At 30.7% G+C, this 26,913-nt stretch overlaps 4 protein-coding genes across 11 annotated transcripts in view; 3 read left to right on the forward strand and 1 right to left on the reverse strand.

Moving 5' to 3' along the window:
- Liprin-alpha (PTPRF interacting protein alpha) overlaps nt 1-14,386 on the forward strand; it is a 32,339-nt gene extending 17,953 nt beyond the window's left edge. For 4 of the 8 annotated variants that reach the window (XM_017903876.1, XM_017903877.1, XM_017903878.1 and 1 more), the window contains 20 exons: nt 4,224-4,325; nt 4,421-4,585; nt 4,909-4,983; nt 5,105-5,200; nt 5,977-6,177; nt 7,129-7,416; nt 7,509-7,652; nt 8,293-8,452; nt 8,538-8,899; nt 8,967-9,209; nt 9,282-9,464; nt 9,559-9,651; nt 9,746-9,906; nt 11,871-12,126; nt 12,225-12,370; nt 12,450-12,680; nt 12,808-13,071; nt 13,150-13,306; nt 13,385-13,501; nt 13,588-14,385. In XM_017903876.1, coding sequence (XP_017759365.1) covers nt 4,224-4,325; nt 4,421-4,585; nt 4,909-4,983; nt 5,105-5,200; nt 5,977-6,177; nt 7,129-7,416; nt 7,509-7,652; nt 8,293-8,452; nt 8,538-8,899; nt 8,967-9,209; nt 9,282-9,464; nt 9,559-9,651; nt 9,746-9,906; nt 11,871-12,126; nt 12,225-12,370; nt 12,450-12,680; nt 12,808-13,071; nt 13,150-13,306; nt 13,385-13,501; nt 13,588-13,677 — 3,534 coding nt within the window. In that variant the 3' untranslated portion in view covers nt 13,678-14,385. Of the gene's footprint in view, nt 1-4,223; nt 4,326-4,420; nt 4,586-4,908; nt 4,984-5,104; nt 5,201-5,976; nt 6,178-7,128; nt 7,417-7,508; nt 7,653-8,292; nt 8,453-8,537; nt 8,900-8,966; nt 9,210-9,281; nt 9,465-9,558; nt 9,652-9,745; nt 9,907-11,870; nt 12,127-12,224; nt 12,371-12,449; nt 12,681-12,807; nt 13,072-13,149; nt 13,307-13,384; nt 13,502-13,587 lie in introns of all 8 variants that reach the window. The other 4 variants (XM_017903881.1, XM_017903880.1, XM_017903882.1 and 1 more) reach the window with 4 other exon arrangements.
- A 5,170-nt stretch (nt 14,387-19,556) lies between these two features.
- On the forward strand, nt 19,557-21,398 carry O-fut2 (O-fucosyltransferase 2). The gene is made up of 8 exons (XM_017903820.1): nt 19,557-19,702; nt 19,796-19,932; nt 19,995-20,120; nt 20,180-20,447; nt 20,530-20,722; nt 20,787-20,964; nt 21,039-21,168; nt 21,248-21,398. Exons 1-8 carry the CDS (start codon nt 19,557-19,559, stop codon nt 21,396-21,398), a joined length of 1,329 nt encoding a protein of 442 aa, XP_017759309.1.
- Nucleotides 21,399-21,456: 58 nt separating this feature from the next.
- On the reverse strand, nt 21,457-22,568 carry Pldn (biogenesis of lysosomal organelles complex 1 subunit pallidin). The gene is made up of 5 exons (XM_017903821.1): nt 22,383-22,568; nt 22,125-22,235; nt 21,980-22,067; nt 21,746-21,832; nt 21,457-21,671 (listed from the first exon to the last, which is right to left on the reverse strand). The coding sequence occupies exons 1-5, from the start codon at nt 22,445-22,447 to the stop codon at nt 21,555-21,557; spliced, it is 468 nt and encodes a 155-aa protein (XP_017759310.1). The 5' UTR covers nt 22,448-22,568; the 3' UTR covers nt 21,457-21,554.
- Nucleotides 22,569-23,184: 616 nt separating this feature from the next.
- On the forward strand, nt 23,185-25,265 carry tamo (PUB and ZnF_RBZ domain-containing protein tamozhennic). The gene is made up of 4 exons (XM_017903819.1): nt 23,185-23,317; nt 23,386-23,585; nt 23,659-23,838; nt 23,925-25,265. The coding sequence occupies exons 1-4, from the start codon at nt 23,185-23,187 to the stop codon at nt 25,263-25,265; spliced, it is 1,854 nt and encodes a 617-aa protein (XP_017759308.1).
- The last annotated feature ends 1,648 nt before the right edge of the window (nt 25,266-26,913 follow it).

Consider the following 26,913-nt stretch of genomic DNA (forward strand, 5'->3'; position numbering starts at 1 on the left):
AATGCCGAGAAATTAAGCTAAAACGTCTCGTTGCATTTCACGAGAATCTTTAGAAAACACTGCGATCTGGATAATAAGCATAATTGTCAGTCAGTAAGAGTTTTCATGTCAGCTGGATGCGACGAGTTTTACGTAGTCATTAGTTTAAAAATTTATGGAATGTATTTATAAAGCTTGCAGAATTCTCAATTCGAAGTCAGATAACAGAGGAACAAAGCAACTGTGATATGTTTCTATTTCAATCCACTCTGATGGCGTTAATAATTAATAACATATTAAAGTAAAAGTCGAAACGATAAATAGAATATTATAGAGAGTGATGTTTCTAGAGATAATCATAGAAGACAGTTTTAAAAAGAATGTACACGTAGTTTCATAGAATTAAATCGCAAACTCGAATGCCGCTGCGCATTAATTTGATTTGCTTCTGCAATTTGCAGAGGCGGAACTCGTGCTATTTACAATTGACAGTAGAAAGTGTCTTGCAGCGGGTTTCAAGTGTTGTTTCTTCGCCAAGGGAAATGTTCCATCGTTGATTGTAGGTTTCTCAAGTACCCTGTTAACAGGTGCAAAAACATTCAGAACCTTTGGACTTTTGGAAGGACAAAGAAATTAATTAACAAAAATTGAAGTCGTAGAAAAGGATATACACAATTACACCATTTAGGAAATTGGTACGTTTTACGTTCAACCTTCCTATTCCTGCTCTCAACGCTTTAAAAAATTGATCATTAAAATTTGTACTATAATTATATCGAATATGAACCTTTTATCGTTAGTGAATGTACATATAAAAATACTTCCACAAGATAGAATCGAGGTGGAAATGGCTAGATACAAATACCATTTGTATTGACTTTATCGCATTTGTCGTATCTCGGCACTTTAACATCAGTGTTCACAATCAACATAGATCTTGCAAAATTAAAATCGATCTGTATTCTCTTTACTACAGGTTGAACCAATTGCTTCTGGAAAAGAACCAGGCAGTCGAACATGGTCTCACGCAAATTGCCTTGTAAAAGATGCAAAGAACCAAAAAGGGTGGTGGAATCGTGCTGAATAGAATTTCACTGTGCATCTATCGATTCTATGGTTGCGTCACGATGTCGTTGGGAACACACTATCAGAATAGCGATAATTTCCACACAATATCGATCGTGTAACGCGATGCGTACGTAAGATGGGATTTAAATTCGCGTGCGGACGTACAGTTTGCGCCTACGGCGCAACGAACTGTGAGAGTTATGCAGCTGCAGTTTGTTACAAGTGCATGACCCTTGTCGGTGTACTAATTCCGATATTGTAATTTATGTTCGCATGACAAAAATGCGAAAGAAACGCGATTTTATCCTTTTATTTGACAAAATAACGAGGAATTGGACAGAGGTAGAAAATGGATAACCTAGATAACAACAGTCCTAGATACCGCTAACAGCCTTGAATTATTACGAGAACATAATACCTGGAGATAGCTCAAAGTGAATCTAAGAAGTCAGAGGTGACACCGAGGTAGATGCGACGACCTTGGAATCATACAGTTCTAGGTCTCATGGCTTAGAGATTGGCCGTGGTAGTGTATTCATGACTCTGTGATCGTGAAATTTGAATTCTTACGAGCTCGAAGTAATCCAAAGTGTCTAATCTTTGGCATCGTCTGAGGCAGCTCCGGTTTAACGCGATTGCTATTGTTTTACAATTTTTTAATCATAAGGCAACTTTTAGACAGACTTGTTCAAGTTTCAAGTTTCTTAATTTCCTCACTTAGTCTATTTTGTTCAGAAAGTTGTACATCATTCGCATGGAAGCGTTTGTGCTTTAAACTAGTCTTAATTATGCACATATTAAATCGTCGCGTTAAAATTGTTTCGCTATAAACACCTCGTAAAATTGCGAGGAGCGTAGATAACGATGTCGCATCGTTAATTGCTCCTCTAAATGAGACTTGTACTTGAATGTGTAGGAACTATACGCGTCTCTGGCACGAAAACGAAGAAAAATTTATTTTAATTGCTGGCACAAGTTACACATTGCAGGTTTCCTTCTTTCAGCTACTTGTTGCGCGAAGAAATTGTAGAAAAAGAAATTTCAGCTTCTCTTTCTTTCCTTTTATGGACCTCTTAATGAATCGATTCGGCCTTGCTGGCAAACACATCGATCAATTACGCTTAAATACAGGTGTTAGGTGTCCGAATGAAACAAAAGTTGTGCTGCTTGTATTAACGCAAAGTAATCGATGAATAGCATTTAAATTCAAGATTAAATATTTATTCCCGTACAATGATATTTGCGCGTGTTATTTAAAAGTGCGAAACGCTCTGGTGATTCTTCATTTGCAATTTTATTCGTACCACTTTGGAAATGATTTTTCTTTCGGTATAAATATATAACATGTCTAGACATGATGAAACATTTAATAATGTGATGTTATCCAATATTATCGTAAGTAAGAAATGAAAAGATACGGAGGACTTAAAATTGAACAGAAAGCATTTTTCATTTAGCTTGCATTGTGTAACAACAATTATTTATTCATGAGGATACACACGTAATTAGATAAACTTTTTAATCTAGGAGTATTAATTCCTCGTTACCATTTGTAATGATAGACTATCTCAACTTAAAACGTGTACGTAATCAATCAACATCAACAGATTGTTAATTTACTCTCACACTCGATGTCACTGCATCCAATTTTGAAAATATATTCCCAGAAAGAAGGAAAAAGGAATTATATACAGAAAGCTTTACAAATTATTCAAACACTTGCAAAATTATTACGATGCAATATTTTATCTCAAAACTCCGGTCAATATTGTATAATACAGAGTGCTCTAGTCTAATTGCAGACAACTAGCGTGATTCCAAGTTCCCAATGGAACAATTCAAATTCTGAGCTTCAGTATGCAAATTAGGTACCTCCTTCTACGTGTACCTGCTTTGCACACAGCCGTATTTCCCGACGATTTTGTTTGGCACACACTCGATGCGTTAATAGGATTCCGTTGGCTGTAATTAATCAGCTATCGTCTGACTAATGAGTTCTTTACGAATCCATCGATATCGCTCCACTCGAAGACACTATCCAGCCACTTGAACGGCCAGCCTTGTCCATTCTGCTCCGTTTCAACGTGAAACGACTGCTTGTTACCGAACAACTTTTATGTAATCCATGTTAGTAATTCAGTTTTTAATGCCATGTACATAGATATATGACGAGCGAGTTACAAGTAATTTTTAATATTTTAATGTATTTTTCTTTCTTACCATGTAGAGATTTCTTGAACCTCTGTTATTTTTCACCAGATTAGTTTCTTCTTATAGCTATTTGAGGAACTGAAATTATGCTAAGCAAGCAGACTCTCCAACATTCTGTTTTGGATTATAAAGTTGCATAAATTATCCTCTTAACGTGTTTCAAGTTCTCATCATTGCCGATACCTGAGTCCAAATTTTTCAAGAAGCTAGTGCAGACTCAAAGGTGGAAATCCAAATATTAAAGAGATAGTATAAAGAATAAATTCTTTAGGCTGTTTGTTAATTACTGTCGTAAGGAAGAGTCGACGTTTAAGCGGAGAGAATTAAAAATTGAAGATTTCAGGAATCTGAAATTAAATGGAAAAACTTCAAACAGGTTCTAGAATTTTTTTTTCCTCTTTAAGATTTTTTCTTTTTTCTAGTACTAAAAATACTCATTTCAAGTGTTAAGTTCTACTAAGTTTTAGAAAATGAGAGATAGGAGCAAGGACAAATAGGAGTGACGTAAATTTAGATGGGGCTGTTTGCTCCTTTAAAGTGTAAAGCAGCTGTCGGTGTTGTTTCAACGGGGAAGGCCATATCGATCGTGGTAGCATTTATAAATAAAGATTTAACATTCTGCTGGAGTGTCGAGCGGAAGTAACACGTTCGAAGGCGTGTATAAATCGCGCTTGAATGAAAAAGGTGAAAGTGTGGTTTTCTTATCGAGCTTCCCGCTGAGACTGACTCTGGACCACTTTGACGATTATTTCCATAAAACTTTAAACGATTTGAGATCTTGATACTTACTTAGATCTTCTGTATCGCTCATTGAATGATTAAAAATGATTTGAAATGCGAATATTTCAGGATTTATTTGCAATTATTACGCATCGATCTTATTTCAGTCTTATTGTTATTAAATATTTCCATTGTATTCCTGATTTTTGAATAATTTATATATGAAATGTATCTCTTAATTCTAGGATTTCATTCAGTTGACGAAGGAGCTCACAGCGGCCCGCGAAAGTATCCTAGAAAGAGAAGAAGAGATATTGGAGCTAAAAGCAGAGAGGAATAATACTCGTGTACGTAGAACAGACTACTAATGCATCTTATAGATTGAAGCCGGTACTTGTGTCTACGACATTTCTCACCAAGACGATTCTATTGCCTTGTACAGCTTCTGCTCGAACATCTGGAATGCCTGGTCTCACGACATGAACGATCGCTTAGGATGACTGTAGTGAAAAGGCAAAGTGCCACACAATCTGGAGTATCGTCCGAAGTTGAAGTGCTCAAAGCTCTGAAAAGTCTATTCGAGCACCACAAGGCTTTAGACGAGAAAGTAAGAACTTTCTGATCCATTGTTTGACGACATTGACACGTTCGCAACCTTGAGGGAGGATACGGATTTGCTATTCTCATTGAATTCTGTAACTGATATTCGTTGCGTGTTTTTAAATCTAGATAAAAGGCTGGTGAATCGCACATATGTCTAAAATGATCAAACATAACGATTTACCAGTTAAAACAAAGTATAATCCGTATAATTTATTCGATTAATTTTCAATTGTAGTCAAAGATACAGTAAAGAAAACTATAGTAATTATATATTAAAAATTAAGAAGATTATGAGAAATGGATTTTTTAATAGTGACTAATTTTTAGGTACGCGAACGGTTACGAGTTGCATTAGAAAGAAACACGAGTTTGGAAGAAGAGCTTACTATTACCAAAGAAGAGGTATTATCATAGTTAATATACTCTGTACATACTCCTTAGAAATTATACTAGAATTTGATAATATGTATAATATTACTATGGTATTGTATATATAATATTTATAATTTGAATAAATTTGCAGCTCCAGCAATATAAATTAAGTGGGCACACACCTAAGGCTATAGAAGATAGGCCCAAGGAGAATGGTCAAGCAGAAGATGATCAACAACAGAGCAAGGTAGCCGAGACATAACTTTACAATGCTGCACACCTTTGCATAATGCACTCCACAAATATCTCACATACACTGCTCCCTCATACTTCACAGTCACATTCATCATGCATACATGAAAAAGGGTGTTCGATATGTTTGGGCGTCGTGAATTGCATTTATGCGATCTTTTCACTATGCATGTCCATGGTTTTTATATGATTCAGTATCTCACTTAGTCACACCGTTTTACATAGAGTGATAAAGTTCGTTTTCTACGTCATCGGACCCTCTTGTTCTCTTTCTCTGTCTGTGATACGCTTCTAATCTCGGCGTTAGATATTGATCGATTTCGAAGTTATTGGTCACAGATTTCAGCCCTTAGCTTGTGTTTAACAATTTAAGAGTGTATTCTATCATCTTAGAAGCATTTAATCATTGATGATTCTCATGTACCACAATTTGAAATAGTAATAGTCAATCATTCTATTTCATGTTTCATTCAACTTCTCTTTTCTGTAAGAAATTTCAATTCGTTTCAAATCATGATATTTTATGCGTCAAACAGAGGAAATCATGCAACGTCATCCTTGAACAGAGTTCAAATCTGTACCGATAAACTGACCATTTGTTTGCCACTCATCTCGATCGTTGCATCCATATTAAGAATGAATTCGCAATAGCGTGCACGGTAGTGGTTTAGTCGCGTAGTTGCATAGATACGTAGTTGTTGGGAATTGCGCGGCAATGCAGGACAGGCAATGCGAGCGAGGCATTCTGAATGTAGTGTTGTGATCGGGCAGAATGAGACTGAGCAGGCAGCAGGCCAACAGGAACAGCAACAACAACCACAACTACAGCAACAACAGCAGCAGTCGATACAAAAGCTAGGTACGGAGAAGTCAACAGAGATCGAAAGTAGACTGAGCAATGGCAGTCTTGATCCTGCGGACCAGGATTCTGCAGCGCGCGTAATAGATTTGCAAGCCACTGTCGACAAGCAGGTATGAAAATGTATCCCGACGATCTACTTAGAGTACGTATGATCTCTCACTGATTTTGGCAAAGTCAGATAGATGGATTTGTAGGATGTTTTACGCGATAAAACGTGCCCCTGACTGCTAATTTTCTTAAGATACAAAACGCACATACTCTCCCTCATTCTTCCCTTTTTTTCTGCATGCATTTCAAGCGATTTATATAAGTTCAGAAGAACGTTTTTATATCGTCGTTTTTAAATTGAAGATATAGAGACCTTAGAATGTCTCTTTAATACCGCATGATCTTGGAACATAATGATAGACTATTATTTTTGATATTATTAAGTGCTGTCACTTATACATGTTACTAGATCCTCTAGATCAAACTTTAGATTGTACTCGTTAAATGTCATAAAAGATGATAGAGAACTATAAAATTCTGTATTTAGTTTTTATATTGTGATGAGATTTTTTGAAGGATATTAACAGAAAAAATATATTAATTTTATAACACAATGTTGCACAGTTTGAATTATCTTTAAATTAAATGTGCCATATTATCATTGGAGTCTATGGCATGGTGATGTAGGTGGATATACCAACAATGTGTGTTCTGCGTTTCATATTCGCATGATTTAGTGAATAAGAATGAATCTCTCTTCCCCAAGCAAATTTTATGAACAGCTTAATTATTAATGTAACATATGTATACTGACACAAAACATCCCATGCAATATAAAAACACATTTACAATTTATAACTATAGTACATGCTTAAACTAGACATGATGTAATATCTCAGAATTAAGATCAGATCAGGAGATAATGTCTTGTTACAGCATAGTTGTTGTAGTTGTATATACTTACATGGTAGATATGGAAAACACAATTTTTGATACTCTTTTTATACACATTCAAGTAGTATGTTAAATACGCATTAACTTTTATTGAAAATGTGTTATAATGATTATTCTAGAGCTCAGAGTTGAGCACATGGCAGCGTCGAGTAGCCGAATTAAGTGGACGAGTAGCAGAGTTAGAAGAAACATTGTCCAAAACTCAGAAAGACCTTTTGAAAACACAAGAAACGAATGTCAAACTGCAGAGAGATTTACGTGAGAATGTTGCCCAAAAAGAGGACCAAGAAGAAAGGATAGCAACTCTTGAGAAAAGATATCTTAACGTTCAACGGGAGTCCACTAGTTTACATGATCTCAATGAAAAACTGGAACAGGAGCTGCAACATAAGAAGGCTCAATTAAAAGTAACTTTTTCTACATTAATTTGCAATTTATTTTAGTTTAAAAATTTTAGTTTAATATCATTTATGTAATTTATTTCTTAAACATACTTTAGCTCCAAGAAGAAACAACAGCAGCGATACAGGAAAAACTAGAACTCGCAGAACAAAAATTAGCCCAATATGCTAAGTTACCAGAAATGGAAGAACAATTAAAGCAGAGGACAGAGGCTCTGACGCAGGTGAGGAGGCCCAACCAGGTACGCAGAGGAATTAAGTCGTTGTATCATCAATTTCTTATTTTTCTTATTCCTCTGCACTTCTATCGATACTCCCCGCCTCCAAATGTATCTCTGTCTAGAATGCTTACCCCTTTAATATCTTTTCTTGAAAATAGTCTTTATTCTACTTAAGTTTACATATTGAACTTTTAGCAATATTTCTCTGTCATATTCTTCATTATTGGCTATGGCTAACTACATACTACACAAACAATAAACATACTTAAGATATTTTTAATAAATTTTATTTAAAGAAATTAGTGAATACAATATGCTGATAATCGAGTATAAGTTATAAAGGTGAAGGTTGATAATAAAAATAATTTATTTACTTTCGGTTTAACACAGAATATACTGAACATAGCAATCAATGTAATTATTTTCAGAGCTTGTTAATAACTCGTAGTTTAGTGCTATTACCACGTTTCTGTAGACATATATGTATTAGGCATGTATGTATTCTTCAATTCAATTTATTAGCCTTTCATATTAGGTATACTGGAAGATTATTTGTATTTGAAATAAAGGACAATCAAATAAATATATTTTTATAAATTTATCTTTGATTAAACTTTACATCTACAAACATTGATTTTAATTATATGAAATATTTAATAAGCAGGCTCAAGAAAGACACGGCAGCGCAAATGATAGAATACAAAGGTTGGAAACGCAACTTGAAGAAAAGAATGCAGAAGTGATGCGTGTCAATCAACGACTTAAAATGAATGAGGAACACAATACACGACTTAGTACAACTGTCGATAAACTTTTATCAGGTAATTTATGTACTTTACTTAAAACAATTACATTATTGATAACAAATATTTTATTACATTTATTAGTTTTAATTTATTTCCATAGAATCCAATGATAGATTACAAGTACATTTAGAAGAAAGGATGCACGCATTAGAAGAGAAAAATGCACTTACACAAGAACTGGAAAAGACTAGGAAAATTGCAGAAGACCTTCAAAATGAGAAGGCCGAAATAGTTAAAGAATTAGGAAAAGCTCGTCTAGAAATAGATAATGTAAAAAGACAGATGCTTCAGCAAGAAATTGCTTTCAATATTCAGCAAACAGATGCTCTGACTAGAAGTTTGTCTCCAAATGCAGTGGATCCAGGTTCCTTTTCTAGGAGTGCGAGTCATAGTAGTTTTGATATCCATTCTCTTCCAAGGAGAACGAGTAAACGACCTGCAATTGAAGAAGATCCATCAAAGGTATTATTAATACTTGGAATTTTAAACATATAATAGAAGAATATTTATAACATTTAACTTTTTCTAGAATTATGTAGCGCGTACTTTAGCAGAACAGGAGTGGGAAAAGTTACAACAGGCGCACGTTCTTGCAAATGTGCAACAAGCATTTGATGTTTCCAGTGATGCAGAAGGTGATGGAGATAATGAAAGTCTATTCAGCTGTGCAGCTGATGTAATTAGTCCTACAGGCCACACGGATGCTCAAGCATTAGCACTAATGTTACAAGAACAATTAGATGCAATTAATAATGAAATTAGATTAATCCAGGTAATTACATGCTCTTTATTACGCTGTTGTTTTATATATTGGTATGTCAAAGTGATGTCCCTTTTGATGAAGGAAGAAAAACAAAGTACCGAAGCGCGTGCTGAAGAATTGGAATCCCGAGTTGGTAGTCTTGAACATATGAATTTATTAACGAGAGGGCGAAGTCTGGAACGAGCATCTCCACCATTAAGTGGACGATCCACTCCAAAATCGCATCATAGTCCAAACAGAGATTATTTGCATAAGTACCATACTGTACATATCATTTATTTTAATTATTTATTTCATAAATACCATTTATTTCCTAATAATTTTAAAACATATTTTGAAAATTTGTACTAATTTAAAGGCACCAGCATCAATGTCTCCAGCACATTTACACCAGTATGCTGCTTCTTTAGCTAGTCCAGGTCAACTTTCAGAATCCCTTCCTGCGAGCCAGGTAAATAGCTATAACAACAATTTTGACTGCTATTCGAGTAGATTTTTATAAAAAAATAACATTTAGATATGTATTATTTTTTTGTATATTATAGTTACAGTTATCAGGCGAAGAATTGCATTCAGTGAGTGAAAGAGACAGTACTGGCGGTGCAGGAAGTGGTGGTAGCGATGCAGCTTCACCGTTGACTGCTCGATCCATCAAACTAGAACGAGTAGCACAGGCACTTGCTCATAGTCAAGAGGAACTGAGAAGGTATGTGTTTAATTTTCGATTTATTGATATTAAAAAACTTTGAACTTATTCATGGATCCAATGCTTAAACTACACGAGCACTATCTGAGAAAGCAATGATAGTGCATTATAAATAACACTTTAGCAACCACATCTCTGACAACGAGGATTCTTTAAGAATTTCGCTATGATTTACCGGTTTTTTTTATTTTGCTGAGAAACAAGATATCTCTTATGTGTATTGAATGTCGTAAATATGCTATTTTGTTTAACTTATTAATGCTTAATAATGATATACTAAACGTGGCCAAATTATCAAAGTCCTTGCATACATAGAGGTGGGATTGCCAAAGATCCAGTAATTATTTTGTAAGTAGTTAGTATTGTGCGTTGTTTATGCTGCCAGACGCACTGGACAAGCCGGATTTCCCAGCAGTGGTTTTCCTGCTCACAGGTTAATTAAAGATTGTAGTTCTGCATGTAATCCGCAACATATGCCGCTGTGCACGACATATTTGAGTGGCCCATGTGGGCATGAAATGAACAACTTTGAGGTCGACCTAAGTGACGTCGATGGTAACAGATCCTTTTTATACCTTTTTTGGGAAAAAGGGATTTACTAAGATGATCTTAGGTTTTCATAAAGAATAAAGTAGAAAATGATAATTATAAATACTTTTGCATTGTACAATTTATTATGGGTATTTTTGTTTTTAATGACAACTGATTCCTTATTACAAAACATCTATGATCGATAAATAGCATGCAAGATATCACATACATGCCTACAGCCCCAATTTTCGAGCACAGTGGTACGGACGAACCGACTGATAGATCTGATAGAAATGAGTCCCTGGAAGAAACTGATATTAGCTTCTTCCATTCATCGTACATTCAAGCCTGCCCAGTTCACGACAGACATCGCTGTCTCAAACAAACGAGGGAATTTAGACAGCCAAGAGAATTGCATCGAGTTAACATCGCGTCTCAATCTTCTACGCGAATAAGGTTGTTTCATGAAAAATAGATACAAAGATATAGATGGATCTAATAGATAAAATTAATAATTTTGTTATCTCAGTAAAATTAAATATTTTAATAAAATTTATATATAATATGCTCTCTCTATATCTTTGTTTTTAAATAGTACTTGTTATGACAATCCCATCTCATAAGCAGTGATTAGCTATATTTCCAGGTTTTTATGCCTTGCCTGTAATACTGAGTAGGTATTACAACTCTTTTTTCACTATTTTGTTAAACATAGTTGATCATTTTAGATGTTTCTGGAAAAAAATATTTTTAATTTTTTCATATTATATTATGTAACATTTATATGCAATTAAAGTGTGATTTAATGATTTTTTCCATGAACTTCTAAAATCACTGATACTGCTTCTTTTCTTCTTTAATTCACTAGTTGATTGCTTGTAGCAATTATTATTTGATTCAAGATTGTAGATGTCTTGAGTAGTACAAAATAAAAACTTAGTATTTTAACCTGGCTCAGATAGAAATATGATTTTCATTAAAAATAGATACTTTTGAATAAAAAATCAAGTTGTATACATTCAAGGCTAAATAGTATTTATGCTTATGATCATATATAATCATATATAAGTACGATTATGTATTATTGCTATAATCTGTTTAAGTAATGCAATTCACTTGGCTCAGTAAGTTCCCTATTCATATTTTATCTCATGCAATTTAAAACATACTAAACAGTATAGAATATTAATCTATACCCTTTAAATACTAAAAAGTACAGAATATTAGTCAATTTAATGAATCCTGTTGTTAATTTGGGTTGTTTGATGTGATGATGTATCTTTAAAAAGATCTAAAAATAATTTGAAACTTCAGATCACATAAGTGATGTAAGAAGTACATAGGATATAGATCAAAAGTAAAAGCTGAGTAGTGTGTTGGCCAGAATGCATTATTTAGAGTAGAAATAGAAACTAGATTAGCGCTCCATGCAGCAGGCATGGGCAACATAACAACGGCGCACTCAATTCTGGGACTCCCCCTTCCCCATTGTCCTCACGTCATAGCAGCCAGGACAGTTTGCATAAGAACAACTTGTCTGGTGTTGGATTACCAATTGGACAACTGTCTAGTTCACATTTGCACATGCAATCTACCATGAGTCCAGCAACAGCAGCAGCAGTGGCTGCAGCTCAAAAGAAGAAAGGCATTAAGAGCAGTCTTGGTAGATTTTTCAGCAAAAAAGAAAAGGTGATGCAGATTTTAATTACATAAGATAATAACCAAGTAATGAAAGAACAAAAGCTAGAAAAGGGAAGAGAAAAAGAAAGAGAAAGCTTTGGTTGCAGATCAAAGGGAAAGATACATCAATGCCTGGAGATATACCAGGTATGGGAGGAGCAAGCACACCTGCAGATCCTGATTATGGAGATAGTGTTGCTGTAGCTGGAACTATGGGCAGTAAAAGCGATGTTGACCGTAGAAAAAAGAAAAGGTAGATAGATATAATTAAAAAGAATAATTTATGTTAAAAATCATTATTGAATATAATTATAATACTAATTATCTTCTAGTCCTAGTATGTTTGGAAGTATGTTAGATTCCTCACGGCAAGAACTTTTGGTGGAGGCTATGAAAGCTGGAACACCATTTGCTCTCTGGAATGGGCCAACTGTAGTAGCTTGGCTTGAACTTTGGGTAGGCATGCCAACTTGGTATGTTGCAGCTTGTCGAGCAAATGTCAAAAGTGGTGCCATAATGAGTGCTCTTAGTGATACTGAGATTCAACGTGAAATTGGTATAAGGTATGAAATAGAATTATTTAACAAATTATACATCGCATTATCTTTACGCGATTTTCATGACTTTATATACGATATACAAGATATTATTTATAAAATATGATGGCATATTAATAATTTTTGTTCTTAGTAATCCTCTACATCGATTAAAACTACGGTTAGCTATCCAAGAAATGGTGTCACTCACAAGTCCATCAGCACCAAAAACCTCTCGCACAACCTTAGCATTTGGAGATATGAATCACGAATGGATTGGTAATGTTTGGTTTCCAAGTCTTGGTTTACCTCAATATCGATCCACTTTTATGGAGTGTCTTGTTGATGCTAGAATGTTGGATCACCTTACTAAAAAGGATCTTCGAGGTCAACTTAAATTAGTTGACAGTTTTCACAAGTAATAAGAAATTAAAAATAAAAATTTATATTGTGCAATAATTTGAATATCTGACCCGACTTTTATTTGTTTTTATAGAACAAGTTTTCAATATGGGATTTTGTGTTTAAAACGACTAAATTATGATAGACAACAATTAGAGGAAAGGAGACGATTGGCGGAAAGTGCCAACGTCGATGTGCTTGTATGGAGTAACGATCGTGTTATAAAATGGGTGCAATCTATCGGCCTGAAAGTAATTGTAGCTTACTGTTTTCTATTTTATAGTTTATTCATACTATAGTGATAATAAAATATAATTTCATGTATCCAGGAATACGGGAACAATCTCTTAGAATCTGGGGTACATGGAGCTCTTATAGCACTCGATGAAAGTTTCGATGCGAATAGTCTTGCTCTAGCTTTGCAAATTCCAACCCAAAACACACAAGTACGTTGCAGTGTATATGAACTGCTATAATTATTGATTCAAAATTTATATGTATTAAACTTCACTATCTTTTTGTATTTTAACAGGCTCGTCAATTGTTAGAAGTGGAGTTTGCTAATTTATTAGCTGTAGGAACAGAGAGGCGAATCGATGAATCGAATAGTATGAAATCCTGATCCAACTCGTCTAGCAGGCTGCCTCATCTTCAACCACATCACGTCTAGTCCAAAACCCCAGCTATTACTACTCTCTGTATGCAAGTGTGTTGTAAAAGTTGTAAGAGCTTTAAGTATCATTCTAAGGGTATCTTCATATTGTTAAGAGTTGTAACATGCGGTGGTATGAAAAAACGATTGAACATAAACTGTTAAAAGAAAAGGGTGATTTATCGTATGTTCAAGAAAAAAATTTTAAACATTTTATCAATTCTTATGTCGCGTATATTTCATAAACCGCTTGTTACGTATTTCGAGTAAAGAATAATAATCCTGAATCAATGACTCTCATATAGATACTGAAATGTAGTGAGCGGTCAAGGAATCGTTAAATATATTTTTCCTCGAAAGCCAAAGAATCAGTTATAGGTAATTATGACAATAATTCTGTCTAATTTTATCTTGATTTCTTAAGGATAGCAAGATTTGTAGTTTTCGAAATAATAAATATCATGATAGTTCGTAAACATTTTCAGGACGTAATCGCATATTTCTTATACTATATTATGTACTTATACTATGTAACAAATAGTTAAAACAACTATCTATTTTGATAATACCACTTACCGCACAAAATAAAAGTCCCCAAAATTATATTAGTGCCATTGCTCTCGAGGAAACTATTTATGTACAAGGAAAAGACTGCATTCTATATTTCTGCATCTATAAGACGGTGACCTAATATGCCATATATATATATATATATATGTATATATATAAAAGAATATATATATTATATATATATATATATTACTTCATACAGAAGGAGCGCTGGAATACTTGTTCTCCTCTGTTATTTCGATGAATTTTAAATGTTTGTAGATCACATATAAACACGTAATATATTAAAGAATTACACCGAAGCAACTATCGTAATTAGAGAACTATCAAACAATCAGTTGCATGGACGTGTTTAAGGGAGCTCGCTTTTTATTTATCGTGAACTAAGGAACGAACATTTTATACCAAAATAATCGCGCAATGTATAAGTACGTGTACGAAGCGTTAGTAGGTATTATAAAATTAAGGAACTTTGTAATTTTAATTGATTGAACTCTATCGATCAGTGACATATATTGTTATATCTTATTTTACATTCATTAATTTCATTTAATCCCAAAAAAGTCATATCTCATTCGGCTCTCTAGCATTCTTTATTCATTCAAAGAATTTCATATCGATAATTCATTTGTAAGTACCTTTTTAGCCTTTTATTTCAAAGTTCCACAAATAATTATTATTGAATTCGACCGAAAGTGTGAAAAATTTACGAAGGTGAAGAATATTATAAATATAGCAAAAAGTCACAAAGTAAAAGAAAGAAAAAAGTGAAGAAGGAAATGGCCATAATAAGAACGACAAAAAAATACGCTGACAATGGCCATAAATATTACTTAACAATAATTAACGATGTTGCTGAAGACAATGATTGCGATGATAATTATAATTATCCATTACAAAATGTTATCAAGCTGAAGGTGTGGCGAAAGACTGAGACTACGGTAATGACAAAACTGGTCATGATAGAGACGATCACAATAATGATGATAAGTTATAATGGGATGTTGTTAATGTTGTTGATACTTGAGGAATCATTGTTGTTGATGTTTGTTTCCCTGTGAAGTACCCCTGCAAGCTGTTCATTCGTTGTAACTCCATTGCTCTGCATGACCTTCCGAATGGGCGCAAACGTACCAAATAGTTTCTACCAAAGAAATCACAATGCAGTACGATGATTGTACGATCGTACACGTGTGTACAAGAATGTAACGTTGAACTTGACATATATGTATGCAGTAGAAAGATCAAAATATGTCTTACATATAAAGATCACAATGTACAGTTTCATCCTTCAGCGTGTAGTATTTGTTTTTTCAAGTACCACCAATCAGTTGAAATATTTCTAGATAATCAGAAAGACTCGCTAAGCCAAAGCAACATTACGCTACCTCAATACTGAGACAAGGTGGTACACTTGTTTTTTTATTTAAATATTTTAATAATTGATCCCATAATTTTTAATTGTCAATTCTTATGGTATATTAAGTCTGAATTGCTCGTTAATTTTGCGTTTAAAAGATAAGTTGTGTAGTGAAAATATTTTTACGTGCAAATTGTATCATGTAGTTATTAGAAGAAACCAATTACCAGAAAATAGAAAAACAGTGATTAATTATTCGGAACTGCACGCGCATTTAGTTACTTTAGTGGTACTGTACAATTTCCGAAATACTGTAGAAAAATTTATTTGATGTAAAACATTTCTACAATACTATTACAATGTATATCGTTTTTTTGACCCTAATGTAATGCTACACGATTGTACAGAACTAATTTGTACAAATGAATAGGTATACAAGGCTGAGTCGCTTTGTGAAACAGAATGGCCGTCTCTCCCTTTCGGAAGTGTCTGCAGTATGTGTAAATGACTGAACTTATTTTTAATGTACGCTAGTTAATAGTGTCTATGGACATTCCAAGGAAAACAAATGAAAGCAAACCTTCCAAAAAGCAGCCACATTCATAATCGCATATATGTAAATCATGACTTGATATGTAGCAGCTTTGCCGCCTTCTATGTATTTAACTATAAATATATACATAGATACAAAAATATTTCGCCTGAATCCAGCCTCCGACTGCTCGGTATCGAATAGAGCTTGAATAAGCAGAACTAATAGTAACTATTATATGCGTAATGTTTTTACCAAAAAATAATGAACAATTGCTAAAGCTTAAATTTCGTATTATTTTCAATTTTTTTAAATTCTTTTCAATTTGATACAAATTTTCCGTGTGAAAAAGATATTTATTATACCCTTTTTGAATGTACATGCTGATGGAGAAATGAAACTTTAAAATATTAACTATTGTCTTCAGCAATGCTGAATGAAACTTTCTGTTTTAATTGAACTCAATAGCTTTATGTATGTAGCAAATTAACAATACATAAAGAAAGGCACTTATAATATTAAAATTTGTTTATTATCAGTTAACACATATCATAAAATTGTAAAAAGTATTAAAAAAATGAAATTACATTAAAGAAAATATTATTTCTTTATATAATTTTCGGTTCCTAGGAAGGATATACGTGCTAATACATGGTAAAAACATACACATAAATCATGTATAATACTGTGATGTTAACAGTCTGTAGTATGTGTTATTTCACAATGTATTTTTTCCTTTGTACACTCTTTGTGTGCTCAATTCGACCGAACTGCCGGAAGAAGAAGTTCGAAGTCATTCTGGATTTTTGTATGACATATGTTTGTGAGTGTTAATGCTAGTATTGTACATATGTATGCGCGCGTGCACATGTGTGAGTGATATGTATATATATCTTTCTCTGTGTATATACCAATTATTTATTAACATCCCTGTAACTTTTAACGTTTCATTACAAGCCCAATGCAGCTAAATATACTACAATCGTAATATAATTTAAACAAATGTTAAATTGGGATCATATATCCAATTACTTCTGAATAAATACTATTATGAATTCTGTTGGGACATATCTATACAATTGAATTCTAGATTAGGTTGTCGCAATAATTAAAAAAAAAAAAAAAAACAAAAATCATGAGTTTAAAATAATTATCACACTATATCTCATAATGAATATACAACTATTTCAAATAAATTTATTTGGAAGTAGAGAAAATCGGCTAAAGTTAAGAATTACGTATGAATTATTGGGCCCATCTTAAACGGAACAAGAAAACAATGTTTTATTAAATTAACATTTTTATCAGAATTATTAGCTACAAAATAAACCATACCACATCTAATTTAATACAAAAAATTTGATTATAATTAGTAAATTGTTTAAAAAAATTTATTTTGTACATGATGATTTTATACAAGTGTCTAAACCATCAGTGTATAATTATACAAAATTTTATTTATATCTGACTATTTTACCTGAACTCTCAGGTAATTGTGCCAGCATAAGAAGTTGCAATTGTGCTAGTAGGCGAGTAATTGTCAAACGTATTTCTAAATGTGAAGTAGTATAAAACTATACATACATATATTTGTGTGTGTTTTATATACATGTATGTATAGTATAATACACAATGCATAAAGAAATAAATTTTTTAATTATTTTCAAAACAAATGTTGATAAAATGTTTAATTAAATTTGTTGTCATTCTTATAAATCAATTTTTTATATTATTTGTACTTATTTGTTTGTCATAAAATTTTTAAAACTACTTAAATTATATATTCTATATTCAAAATAGCTTTATAATTATACAGTATAAAAGGTATCATTTTTAGCCTTTACGAACCAGTTTGCACTACTATTTATTGCTTTAAAGTATCGAAATTTTTGTTGAATAGATGCAACATAAATGTAGACTTTATATTTCATTTTTGTGGATAATGAACCTTTGATAGAAATTTAAATAGTCGTACATTCATATATATAAACACACATATATTTGTATGTACATATGATTGTGTATGTGTGTGTGTATGTGTGTGTGTGTGTGTGTATATATATATATATATACATAAACACATATGCATACGCACATATGTATAAAATTGAGGCAAATATGAAAATTAAATGCGTGTGTAAGGGAAAAACGAAGAATTATTCAAATAATACTATATAGAATACTTGAATGACTGCACTGTGTGGTTTTTGCGTAATTCCTTCCTCTTTAAGTTTTAAACTTATATACTACTTCACATTTCCTATATTAAATGTAAAATAGTGTGTTTCATGTTAACATAAAGCACCTTTTTAGCTGTGATGTTAACAAGAGAGAATTCATATAGAAATGCAAAACAAGAAGGAAATTAGTGTAATAGAAATGAATTTCATGTTATATTTATTATAATGACAATTCAGTATTATAAAATGTACCAATGTTTGCAGGCTAAGAATTCTACTACCAGTTAACGTCATTGCTAACAAAATGTGAAAAGAAACTATAAAACAGCACACATCTAAAAAATCACAACGAGGCACAAATTTTGAGGAGGGCAATGGATAATTTCTGTGCCCAAAATACTGGAATCTTAAGTAACCAAAAATTGGACCTGAGATTTCATGCAAGTATACGTGTGAAAAAACTAAAATGATGAAAAAAGAATGATAACAAAACATAGTTATCAAATAAATAATTATAACGATAATATTATTATCGCTATCATTACTGCTGCTAGTGCTATTACTATGATTATTACTATTACTACATTACCATTACTGCTACCACTATCATAACTATTACTACAACTACAGCTACTATCATTACCAATATAAATTGTCCTTGTAATTTTTATATGCCAAGTGTATACTTTAATAGGATAAATGGAAAAGTATGGGAAATGAGTCACAGTAAATGTAACATAACAGCCCTGCTTGATATAAGGAGGGTATAAACTATGTTAACTGAACTATGAATTATAAATATTGTATAAGACGATAAATAATAATTATTATTATCATTATTATAATTATTATCAACTGAATTAGCAAATTGTAATCTACCCATCAACCACTTTCAAATAAGGGAGATTTAAGTCTGTAATTCGTGTATAACAAAAATCAAGCTGTACAATGTTGTTGTTATTGCTGTTGTTTTTTACTATCCTTAATCTTATTATTTAGGAAGAAAATCTTTTTTGAGAAAAGCAAATATTATTTTTTCAAGAAAATAACAAAGGATTTTAATAAATTTATAAAAGTCCAAATTTATTTATTATATACTTTAATAAATACTTTCAATTAATTATATAAAATATTTTGTATATCAATTTAAAAATTGAAGTGTTCTTACTCTATCGTATATGTTAAATATAACCTCAAAATGTGAAAAATGTTATTTTTCAGAGTATTGTGTTTTGTGTTATTCTCTATTAATTTTACACTGATTACTGTTGCAAATGAATTTTGTGATAAGTCAGATGGATATGAAGAAACTAATAATAAATGTAACATTCAATTACATTATTCACGTAACCGGTGTGAATACATTATTATACCTTTTATTTCATTTTTTATCATATTCATATTGCATTAAAATTAACATTTTTAATATAAGTAATTATTTTTCAGTTATATACTCTATGATGTTAATCCTGTAGAAGGTTTTAATCTTAGGAGAGATGTTTTTATTCGTATCGCGGTTTTTACAAAGAATTTAATTAAACAAGAAGAAAAATTTAAATGGCAATTAGTTTTGCCACCATGGGGTAAATTTATAATGCAATAATAGTTCCTCAATCATTATATTTGTATTTACTCCTTTTTATAGGTAATTTGTATCATTGGCGTAGTAAGCACATAGGATTTCAAACACAACTGCCTTGGAGTCTGTTTTTTGATATTTTAAGTTTACAGAGATATGTACCAATTATTGAAATGCACCAATTTTTGCAAGGTATAAAATTTCGTTTATTTTTTGCTAATAACAGAGTTGGTAAAAATAAAAATTTGTAGAGTATCCTTCAGAAAGTAATCAAACACATCTTGATATTATATATATTCTACAAAATGATGAAGAAATGTTCAAAACTGGTATATTTGAAGATAAGAATGAAGTAACAGAATGTACTGATAAATCGTTACAATTTTATAAAGTAGAATCTGAAAAATATGTTGGGAATTTTTGGGGATATCATAATATAACTTCAAAAATTGTTAAGTGTATTAAATTTCATGGTATGATGTCAGGTCTTAAACAAAATCTTAAACCTAATGTTTATAGGTAAGAAAATAAATTATCTATTTAATAATATTCAAATTTCGTATATAATACTTTGTAAAAACTAATGCAATTATTATTATAGGTCTGTAATATTTGATCACATAGAAATTGCATTACATGATTTCTATGGTACAAGAGAATATTGGAAAGCTAGACGCAGTATGCGATATAATTTTGAATTGTATGATATTGCTAATGAATATAGAAAAAAATTTCTTAATTCAACAAACCTGCGTGATAAAACAGAACGACCAGATGATTGGACTAAGGAACAGGTAACTAATTTTATCTAATTGAGAAAGAGGGATAAGAGAAGTTAAACAAATTTTTTAATTATAGAATAGAAGAAATGCAATTGGAGGACCTTATTTATCAGTTCATTTAAGAAGACGCGATTTTTTAGTTGGTCGTCCTTCAACAATACCAACAATAAAATCGGCTGCTTTTCAGTTAAAAAATAAGTTATATGAACTTAAATTAAAATTTCTATTTGTTGCTACAGATGCTACATGGGAAGGTAAATTATTTCTAAATTTTTATATTAGATTAATATTTAGCTATATCTATTAATCATAATATCAACTTATCTAGAATTCAATGAACTTAAAGGATACCTATCTGATTATATAGTTCTTAGATTTATTCCATCAGATTATGTATTAAATAAATTTAAAGATGGTGGAATTGCAATTATTGATCAAATAATTAGTTCTTATGCTAGGTAAGAATTAATAACAATATATTTTATTTTTTATATTATGAACAAGAATAACACATTCGTCACATGCATTCATTTTTAGATATTTTATAGGAACATTTGAATCAACATTTACATTTAGAATACAAGAAGATAGGGAAATCATTGGTTTTCCTACAAAAACTACATTTAATTATTTATGTAAAGATACTGAGAAATGTGACTCTAATGGACAATGGGAAATTGTTTGGTAATGTACAAAAATTATATAAGTTGTATCAAATAATAAAGTCAAATAACCAATTTTAGACACAATTTATGGTAAATGATGTGTGTATAATTATAATCTGCTTTTATACATCTATGTATCTTTGTTCATACTGTTTACCTCTCTGGAAGATTATTTCTTTTTAACCTAATACTGGTTTACCAATTAATTCTTGTTCCCGACGAATTTCTTGTTCTCGTTGTTGTTCTCTATTCAAGGCTTCTTTTTGTATCATTTGTTGTAATTTTAATGCTCGTTTCTAAATGAAAATAATTGATGTATTACACGAATAAGAATAGATTAGAAATATATAAAATATAAATTACAACTTACTTTTAATCTAAATGTTCTCTCATGAATGGAAGCCATTTCTTTTTTCATTAAAATTAATTTACTTTGACTAACTTTAATTGTTTGGAACTGGAATACATATTCTCCTTACAAATTTTATATTGTATATCTTGTTTTATGCTATTCTTTTGTATTCAAAATTTATGTAAAATTCATCATTTAATCATATAGAAGATCATAAAATAATTAAATTTATATTTCAATATTAATACTTACCATTTCATTTAGCTTGACATCGTCAAAAACATTTTGAAATTTTTTATTCTCAATTTGCATTTGATTGAGTAAAGTCTCCTGCTTATTCCTTAAACAAAAATACAACAAATCAGAAAGTCCAAAAATATTTATATATTTCACTTACCTTACTTCATCAAGTTTTTTTTCAGTTTGTTCCCATTGTACTTGATACTGATTTAAAAATCCTTCAGCTAATTTCTTTACGGCATCTTTAAAGTCCATTCCATCATCTTCACTATAAAATTAAAAAAAGAAAATGATATATATTATTGTTATTCAAAAATACATTAGTCAAAAGTACATTATAAATACGCAAATTATGTGTAGCTTGTAACATTTTATAAACAATTAGAAGATAAATAAATATTTAGAAATAGGTTACCTATTACGTTTTTTAATTTGTGATTGAAATTCCCTTGCTTCTGCTTCTTCCATATCTGTCATCATTTTCTATTTTTGTTATTATTATTATTATTGTTATTCAGTAATATGGAGTATAAAAATATTTGTATATAAATTTAATATAAACAATAACATTCACTAAATTTAACATTTATCAGATCAATGATAGTTCCAGATGAATATAAATCATGCTGCTAATTCAACATATAGTTTTAATATCGACGTTTGACTCTCTTGTATGTGTTTATTTCATGCTTGTGATATAACTTGAACATAACCAAGAAAAAAGTTGTAGAGAAAAATATTTATTGTTTATGAAGTGGAATAATATGTTTCTGAAACATAATGAAAATTTCGATGAACATTTGTACTTGAGATGGAGTATTTGCCAAATAGAGAATATATTATGGTAGCTCTTGGAATAAACACTGTAGCAGTGCTTCTAAATATAGGATTTATTTTTAGGTTGGAGCTAGCCATAGTTTAAATCAAGAATTTGATCTAAAACTGTATTTCTAGGCGATTTTGTAATAGGTGTGAAAAATCTCTATTTCTAAATGACATTTTTAGTCTTCTTTTTGCTTTTTATTAATCTTGTATTTGTACATATTCCTAAGTAATATTAATTCTTGATTTTTAAATTTTTAAGTTTTTCACAATAAACATATAGAAAAATATTTATTTTCTTACATATTTTGTTTGTATAAAATAACTTAAACAATTTTATAGAAATATAGAAAATACAAGTGAACACAGAAGTATTTCTTTTTACAGTGATAAAAATGGCAAATGACTTAATAATAAGAGGCAAAGATAGATTACAAGAAATTAGTATGAAATTAGAGCAAAGTCATTTGGTTTATCTACAAACAGATGACAGTCCTTTAAAATTACAACAACGTCATAAACTTGAAGGTAAATATACGATTAATAAATGTAATAATTAATTGCTTAATTTTTATTAATCTTTTCTTTAATTTTAGGCTTTATTAAAGAGTATCTCTGTCTTGTTCCAAATGAAAATAAATATGTATTTCAAGAAACTGCAGATATATTACATAGATCAGCAGCCACATTGCAAGATTTTAGTGGATATAGAGCTACAACTGCCTGGAGTGCTATTTCTTTGTATGCTGCTAATCTTTTAGCTCAGCCTTGGAGAAGAGAATATAGAACATTAAGGGTTAATATTTTTTATATTCTTTTCCATTATTTTCTTATATTATTGGATTAATTAGTTTTCTTTTTCATATTAGACTTATAGCGGATATTATAAACATGAGGTAGAAGCAAATTTAATAGGAGCAGAATTAATGTTTGAACAAATGGGATACAAACATACAGGGTTAGGTGTGCTCACTTTGGAGGGTCCTATTGATCCTGATAAAGTATCTAGTGTAAGCAGAGATGCAATAGTTGCTTTTGTTGAATGTCAGGTAATACAATTTTTATAATATATTTGTATATATATATATTTTTATGAAGACATGTTTAAATAGAAAAGTTGCAATTTTTAATGTAGATCTTGAAGCAAATATGGGAGAACGTTTCACAGAATTATAGCATCTCATGGTTAGAAGTATTAGAATTTCGGGAAAACCATGTTGGTACACCAGAACAAGCAATTAGAGCATTAAATTATCGTTTCCTTGAGAAAGTCCATCAAAACCGAACAAAAACGGAAAATTACAGAGACTATCATTATTCACAACCTATCTGTGTAGATGCAGCATCACCGTCAGTTCCTTATCACATTATGTCTCCCACTTATAACATGTCAATGCCTATTTGTCAATCTGAATACAGATATATTGAAGATACGAACTCAATACCTGGAACTTATAAATACTTTCAACCAGTGGATCATGGCTTTAGTAATCGATCTAGTGCCTATGGATGTTTAGCACATGGTAATAAATATTTGAGCACAGTTAATCCTTATTATACTACGATGCCTGGATATACAAGAGTACCAACAGGTAGATTAATTGAGCTTGATATGCCGGTTTCGGTTGCAAATTACGATAAATTACACAATCGGAAAATGTCCCATCGAATATCAGATTTGGAAGAAGTAGATTTTTATAGAAGACAATCCAGTGATGGAGATCATTACGATTACGGAAAAATTGATAAAAAATCCGCAAGATCGGTTGGTGAAAGAAATAGTGATGACTCGTGGGATTTCGTCTATAGAAATTTAGAAAGTTTAGGCTATTCTAAGGATCTTGGTGATCGAGAAGATATTTTACATAAACGGGAGTGTGATTCTCGCTTGAATAAACAAAAATCATTTAAACAAAATGATAAGGATGAAAGATTTAATACACATCGTTTTGAAAAAAGAAAAAGTGGAAGAATCGATACGAATGAAATTGATTTGTCTATGACAAATGGTCGACATCATCATGATACATTACCTCTTAAAAAAAAATCTTTTTCTTTCGACCTAATGGATTCTAATAGATATCACGATGCATCTTCAGAAAGTCATTTATCTCACCATAATAAAGAAAAAAGACACGGTAGTCAAACGCTTCCAATTCAACGTTCTCATCGGTCGTCCGATCAAATTGTAAAAATTGCAGATACGTTAAAGAACTTCGAACTTTCTCATACGGAAAAAGAAGATGAAACAGAAGATAAAAGTATGAATTGGAATTGTGCTACTTGCACATATCTGAATTTTTCGTCGAAAGAAATTTGCGAGATGTGTGGAAAGTCTAGGCACAAAGGAAACGAGGATAAACCATTAGCAAGTGGTGGAAAAGAATGTCCACGATGTACATTAGTAAATGAGAAGAATGTCTCAATCTGTGATGCTTGTGGTATCAGTTTAAAAGATTCACCTACTTATATTTAGATATTTTACTATTTGAAACAAATATCATTGCATAATTTTCCATGTCTGAAATTGAAAAAAGAAATGGTAAGTACATCTTCTGCACACTCAATATCATTTTAATAGTAGCATTAGATTGTAACATATGAAATAGTTATTTGGACGCTTTAGTTTCTTCTAAGTATTAAAAAGTATATCGTTTACCTACAGTATAATTTGCATAAAATTAAAAGTTAATTTCTTTATTTGAAATAATATTGAAGATTTTTCAATATTTTCTTTGCAACAATCAAAAAAACACGCACGAAATTCTAAAAATACATTTATTTTAATCAACGGAAACGGAAGTTTCATATATTATAACTTAAGATACAAAGTGTTTAAAAAAAAATGTTTATACTTATAATGCTGGTATAAGCTAATGTAAGTAGTAACAATTTTTTTTTATTGCTTTATTTAGAGAAAAATTTTAAAGAGTATTATCGTATTAATCGAATTTAGAATTTCTTAAAGTATATAATGGAAATATAAAATTATTTATTTAAAGTTGTTTGAGTATATTTGTGATATGGATACATTAGTATTATAATAGTACTGTGGTGGCCTATTACTTGTTTGGAAAGAATATACAAATGTACATGGTGGATACTATTTTATATCAATTCAAATCAAATACAGATCTGTGTTTCCAAATATTTTTTATTTATTATATACAATTATTTTCTTTTTATTGTTATATGTATATATTTTAATGTAATTTTTTACAAAATTTGATTTGTTCTCTTTAAGGACTTTATACTAATTAATCTCACTTCTCATTAAAAATTTAATTTTTGATTCATTTTGACAGTATCTACACATGTTTGAAAATTGGATTAATAAAGAATTATTATTAATATTTGACAGCCTAAGTAGTTAGTACCAAGAGTTATATAAAAATTATTTATTCTACAATATATATATACACATACATACAGTATATACATACATTGTATCCATAACAGAAATTCAAAAAATTCATATTTAAAAAAATATGTTGAATATATTGGAATGTTATTTAAAAAAAAGATGTTAATGTGGATTGTTACAATACACATATGCGCGCATACACACATACACATCCACAAAATACAAAATTATAACTCATTCTTTCTTTCTTTTTTTTTTTTTAATTTTTATTAAAATTAGACAAGAATTAAAAAGATATTAATCGTTTAAAAAAATGCAAAAAATGTGTAGACATATGATTGTAGAGACATTATATCTAAACTAAGGAAGGAGATATTAATAATATTTTTCTTTTTCTAATGCTAATTTATGTATCACTGATCATAAAAATAATTATTCCTACAAAGATGAATAAATTAAAATTTGATAAATATTGTAAATATGATTCTAAATAATGAGAAATATTAGTTACAGGTATTTTTATTTCGATAATTTTTTGTTATTTGAACAATATTGTAGAGTTATAATATTTGTGTACCTTTAGAAGACAAATGTAAATTACATGATAATTAATAGATTGCACAATATGCAGATTTAATAAATATGTAATTTGAATCTATATATCTTGTTGATATGTTTCAATTATTTCAATTTAAAAATTGTATTGTACAATTATTAATTTTATACCAAAATCTATTTGATGTAGTTTGATATTTATTTA

Source organism: Eufriesea mexicana, unplaced genomic scaffold, assembly GCF_001483705.2.
Source record: "Eufriesea mexicana isolate 0111107269 unplaced genomic scaffold, ASM148370v2 scaffold2551, whole genome shotgun sequence".
NCBI lineage: Eukaryota > Metazoa > Arthropoda > Insecta > Hymenoptera > Apidae > Eufriesea > Eufriesea mexicana.

What these genes read in the sequence shown, in the direction of transcription:
- O-fut2 (XM_017903820.1), top strand. Translation starts at nt 19,557, where the DNA reads ATGTTATTTTTCAGAGTATTGTGTTTTGTGTTATTCTCTATTAATTTT. An exon ending in CTTAAACCTAATGTTTATAG is followed by an intron (nt 20,448 to 20,529) that starts GTAAGAAAATAA and finishes TTATTATTATAG; the next exon opens with GTCTGTAATATTTGATCACA. An exon ending in TACAGATGCTACATGGGAAG is followed by an intron (nt 20,965 to 21,038) that starts GTAAATTATTTC and finishes CAACTTATCTAG; the next exon opens with AATTCAATGAACTTAAAGGA.
- Pldn (XM_017903821.1), bottom strand. Translation starts at nt 22,447, where the DNA reads ATGATGACAGATATGGAAGAAGCAGAAGCAAGGGAATTTCAATCACAA. An exon ending in AAAAAACTTGATGAAGTAAG is followed by an intron (nt 22,068 to 22,124) that starts GTAAGTGAAATA and finishes TTTTTGTTTAAG; the next exon opens with GAATAAGCAGGAGACTTTAC. An exon ending in AGAGAACATTTAGATTAAAA is followed by an intron (nt 21,672 to 21,745) that starts GTAAGTTGTAAT and finishes ATTTTCATTTAG; the next exon opens with AAACGAGCATTAAAATTACA.
- tamo (XM_017903819.1), top strand. Translation starts at nt 23,185, where the DNA reads ATGGCAAATGACTTAATAATAAGAGGCAAAGATAGATTACAAGAAATT. An exon ending in GAGAATATAGAACATTAAGG is followed by an intron (nt 23,586 to 23,658) that starts GTTAATATTTTT and finishes TTTTCATATTAG; the next exon opens with ACTTATAGCGGATATTATAA. An exon ending in TTGCTTTTGTTGAATGTCAG is followed by an intron (nt 23,839 to 23,924) that starts GTAATACAATTT and finishes TTTTTAATGTAG; the next exon opens with ATCTTGAAGCAAATATGGGA.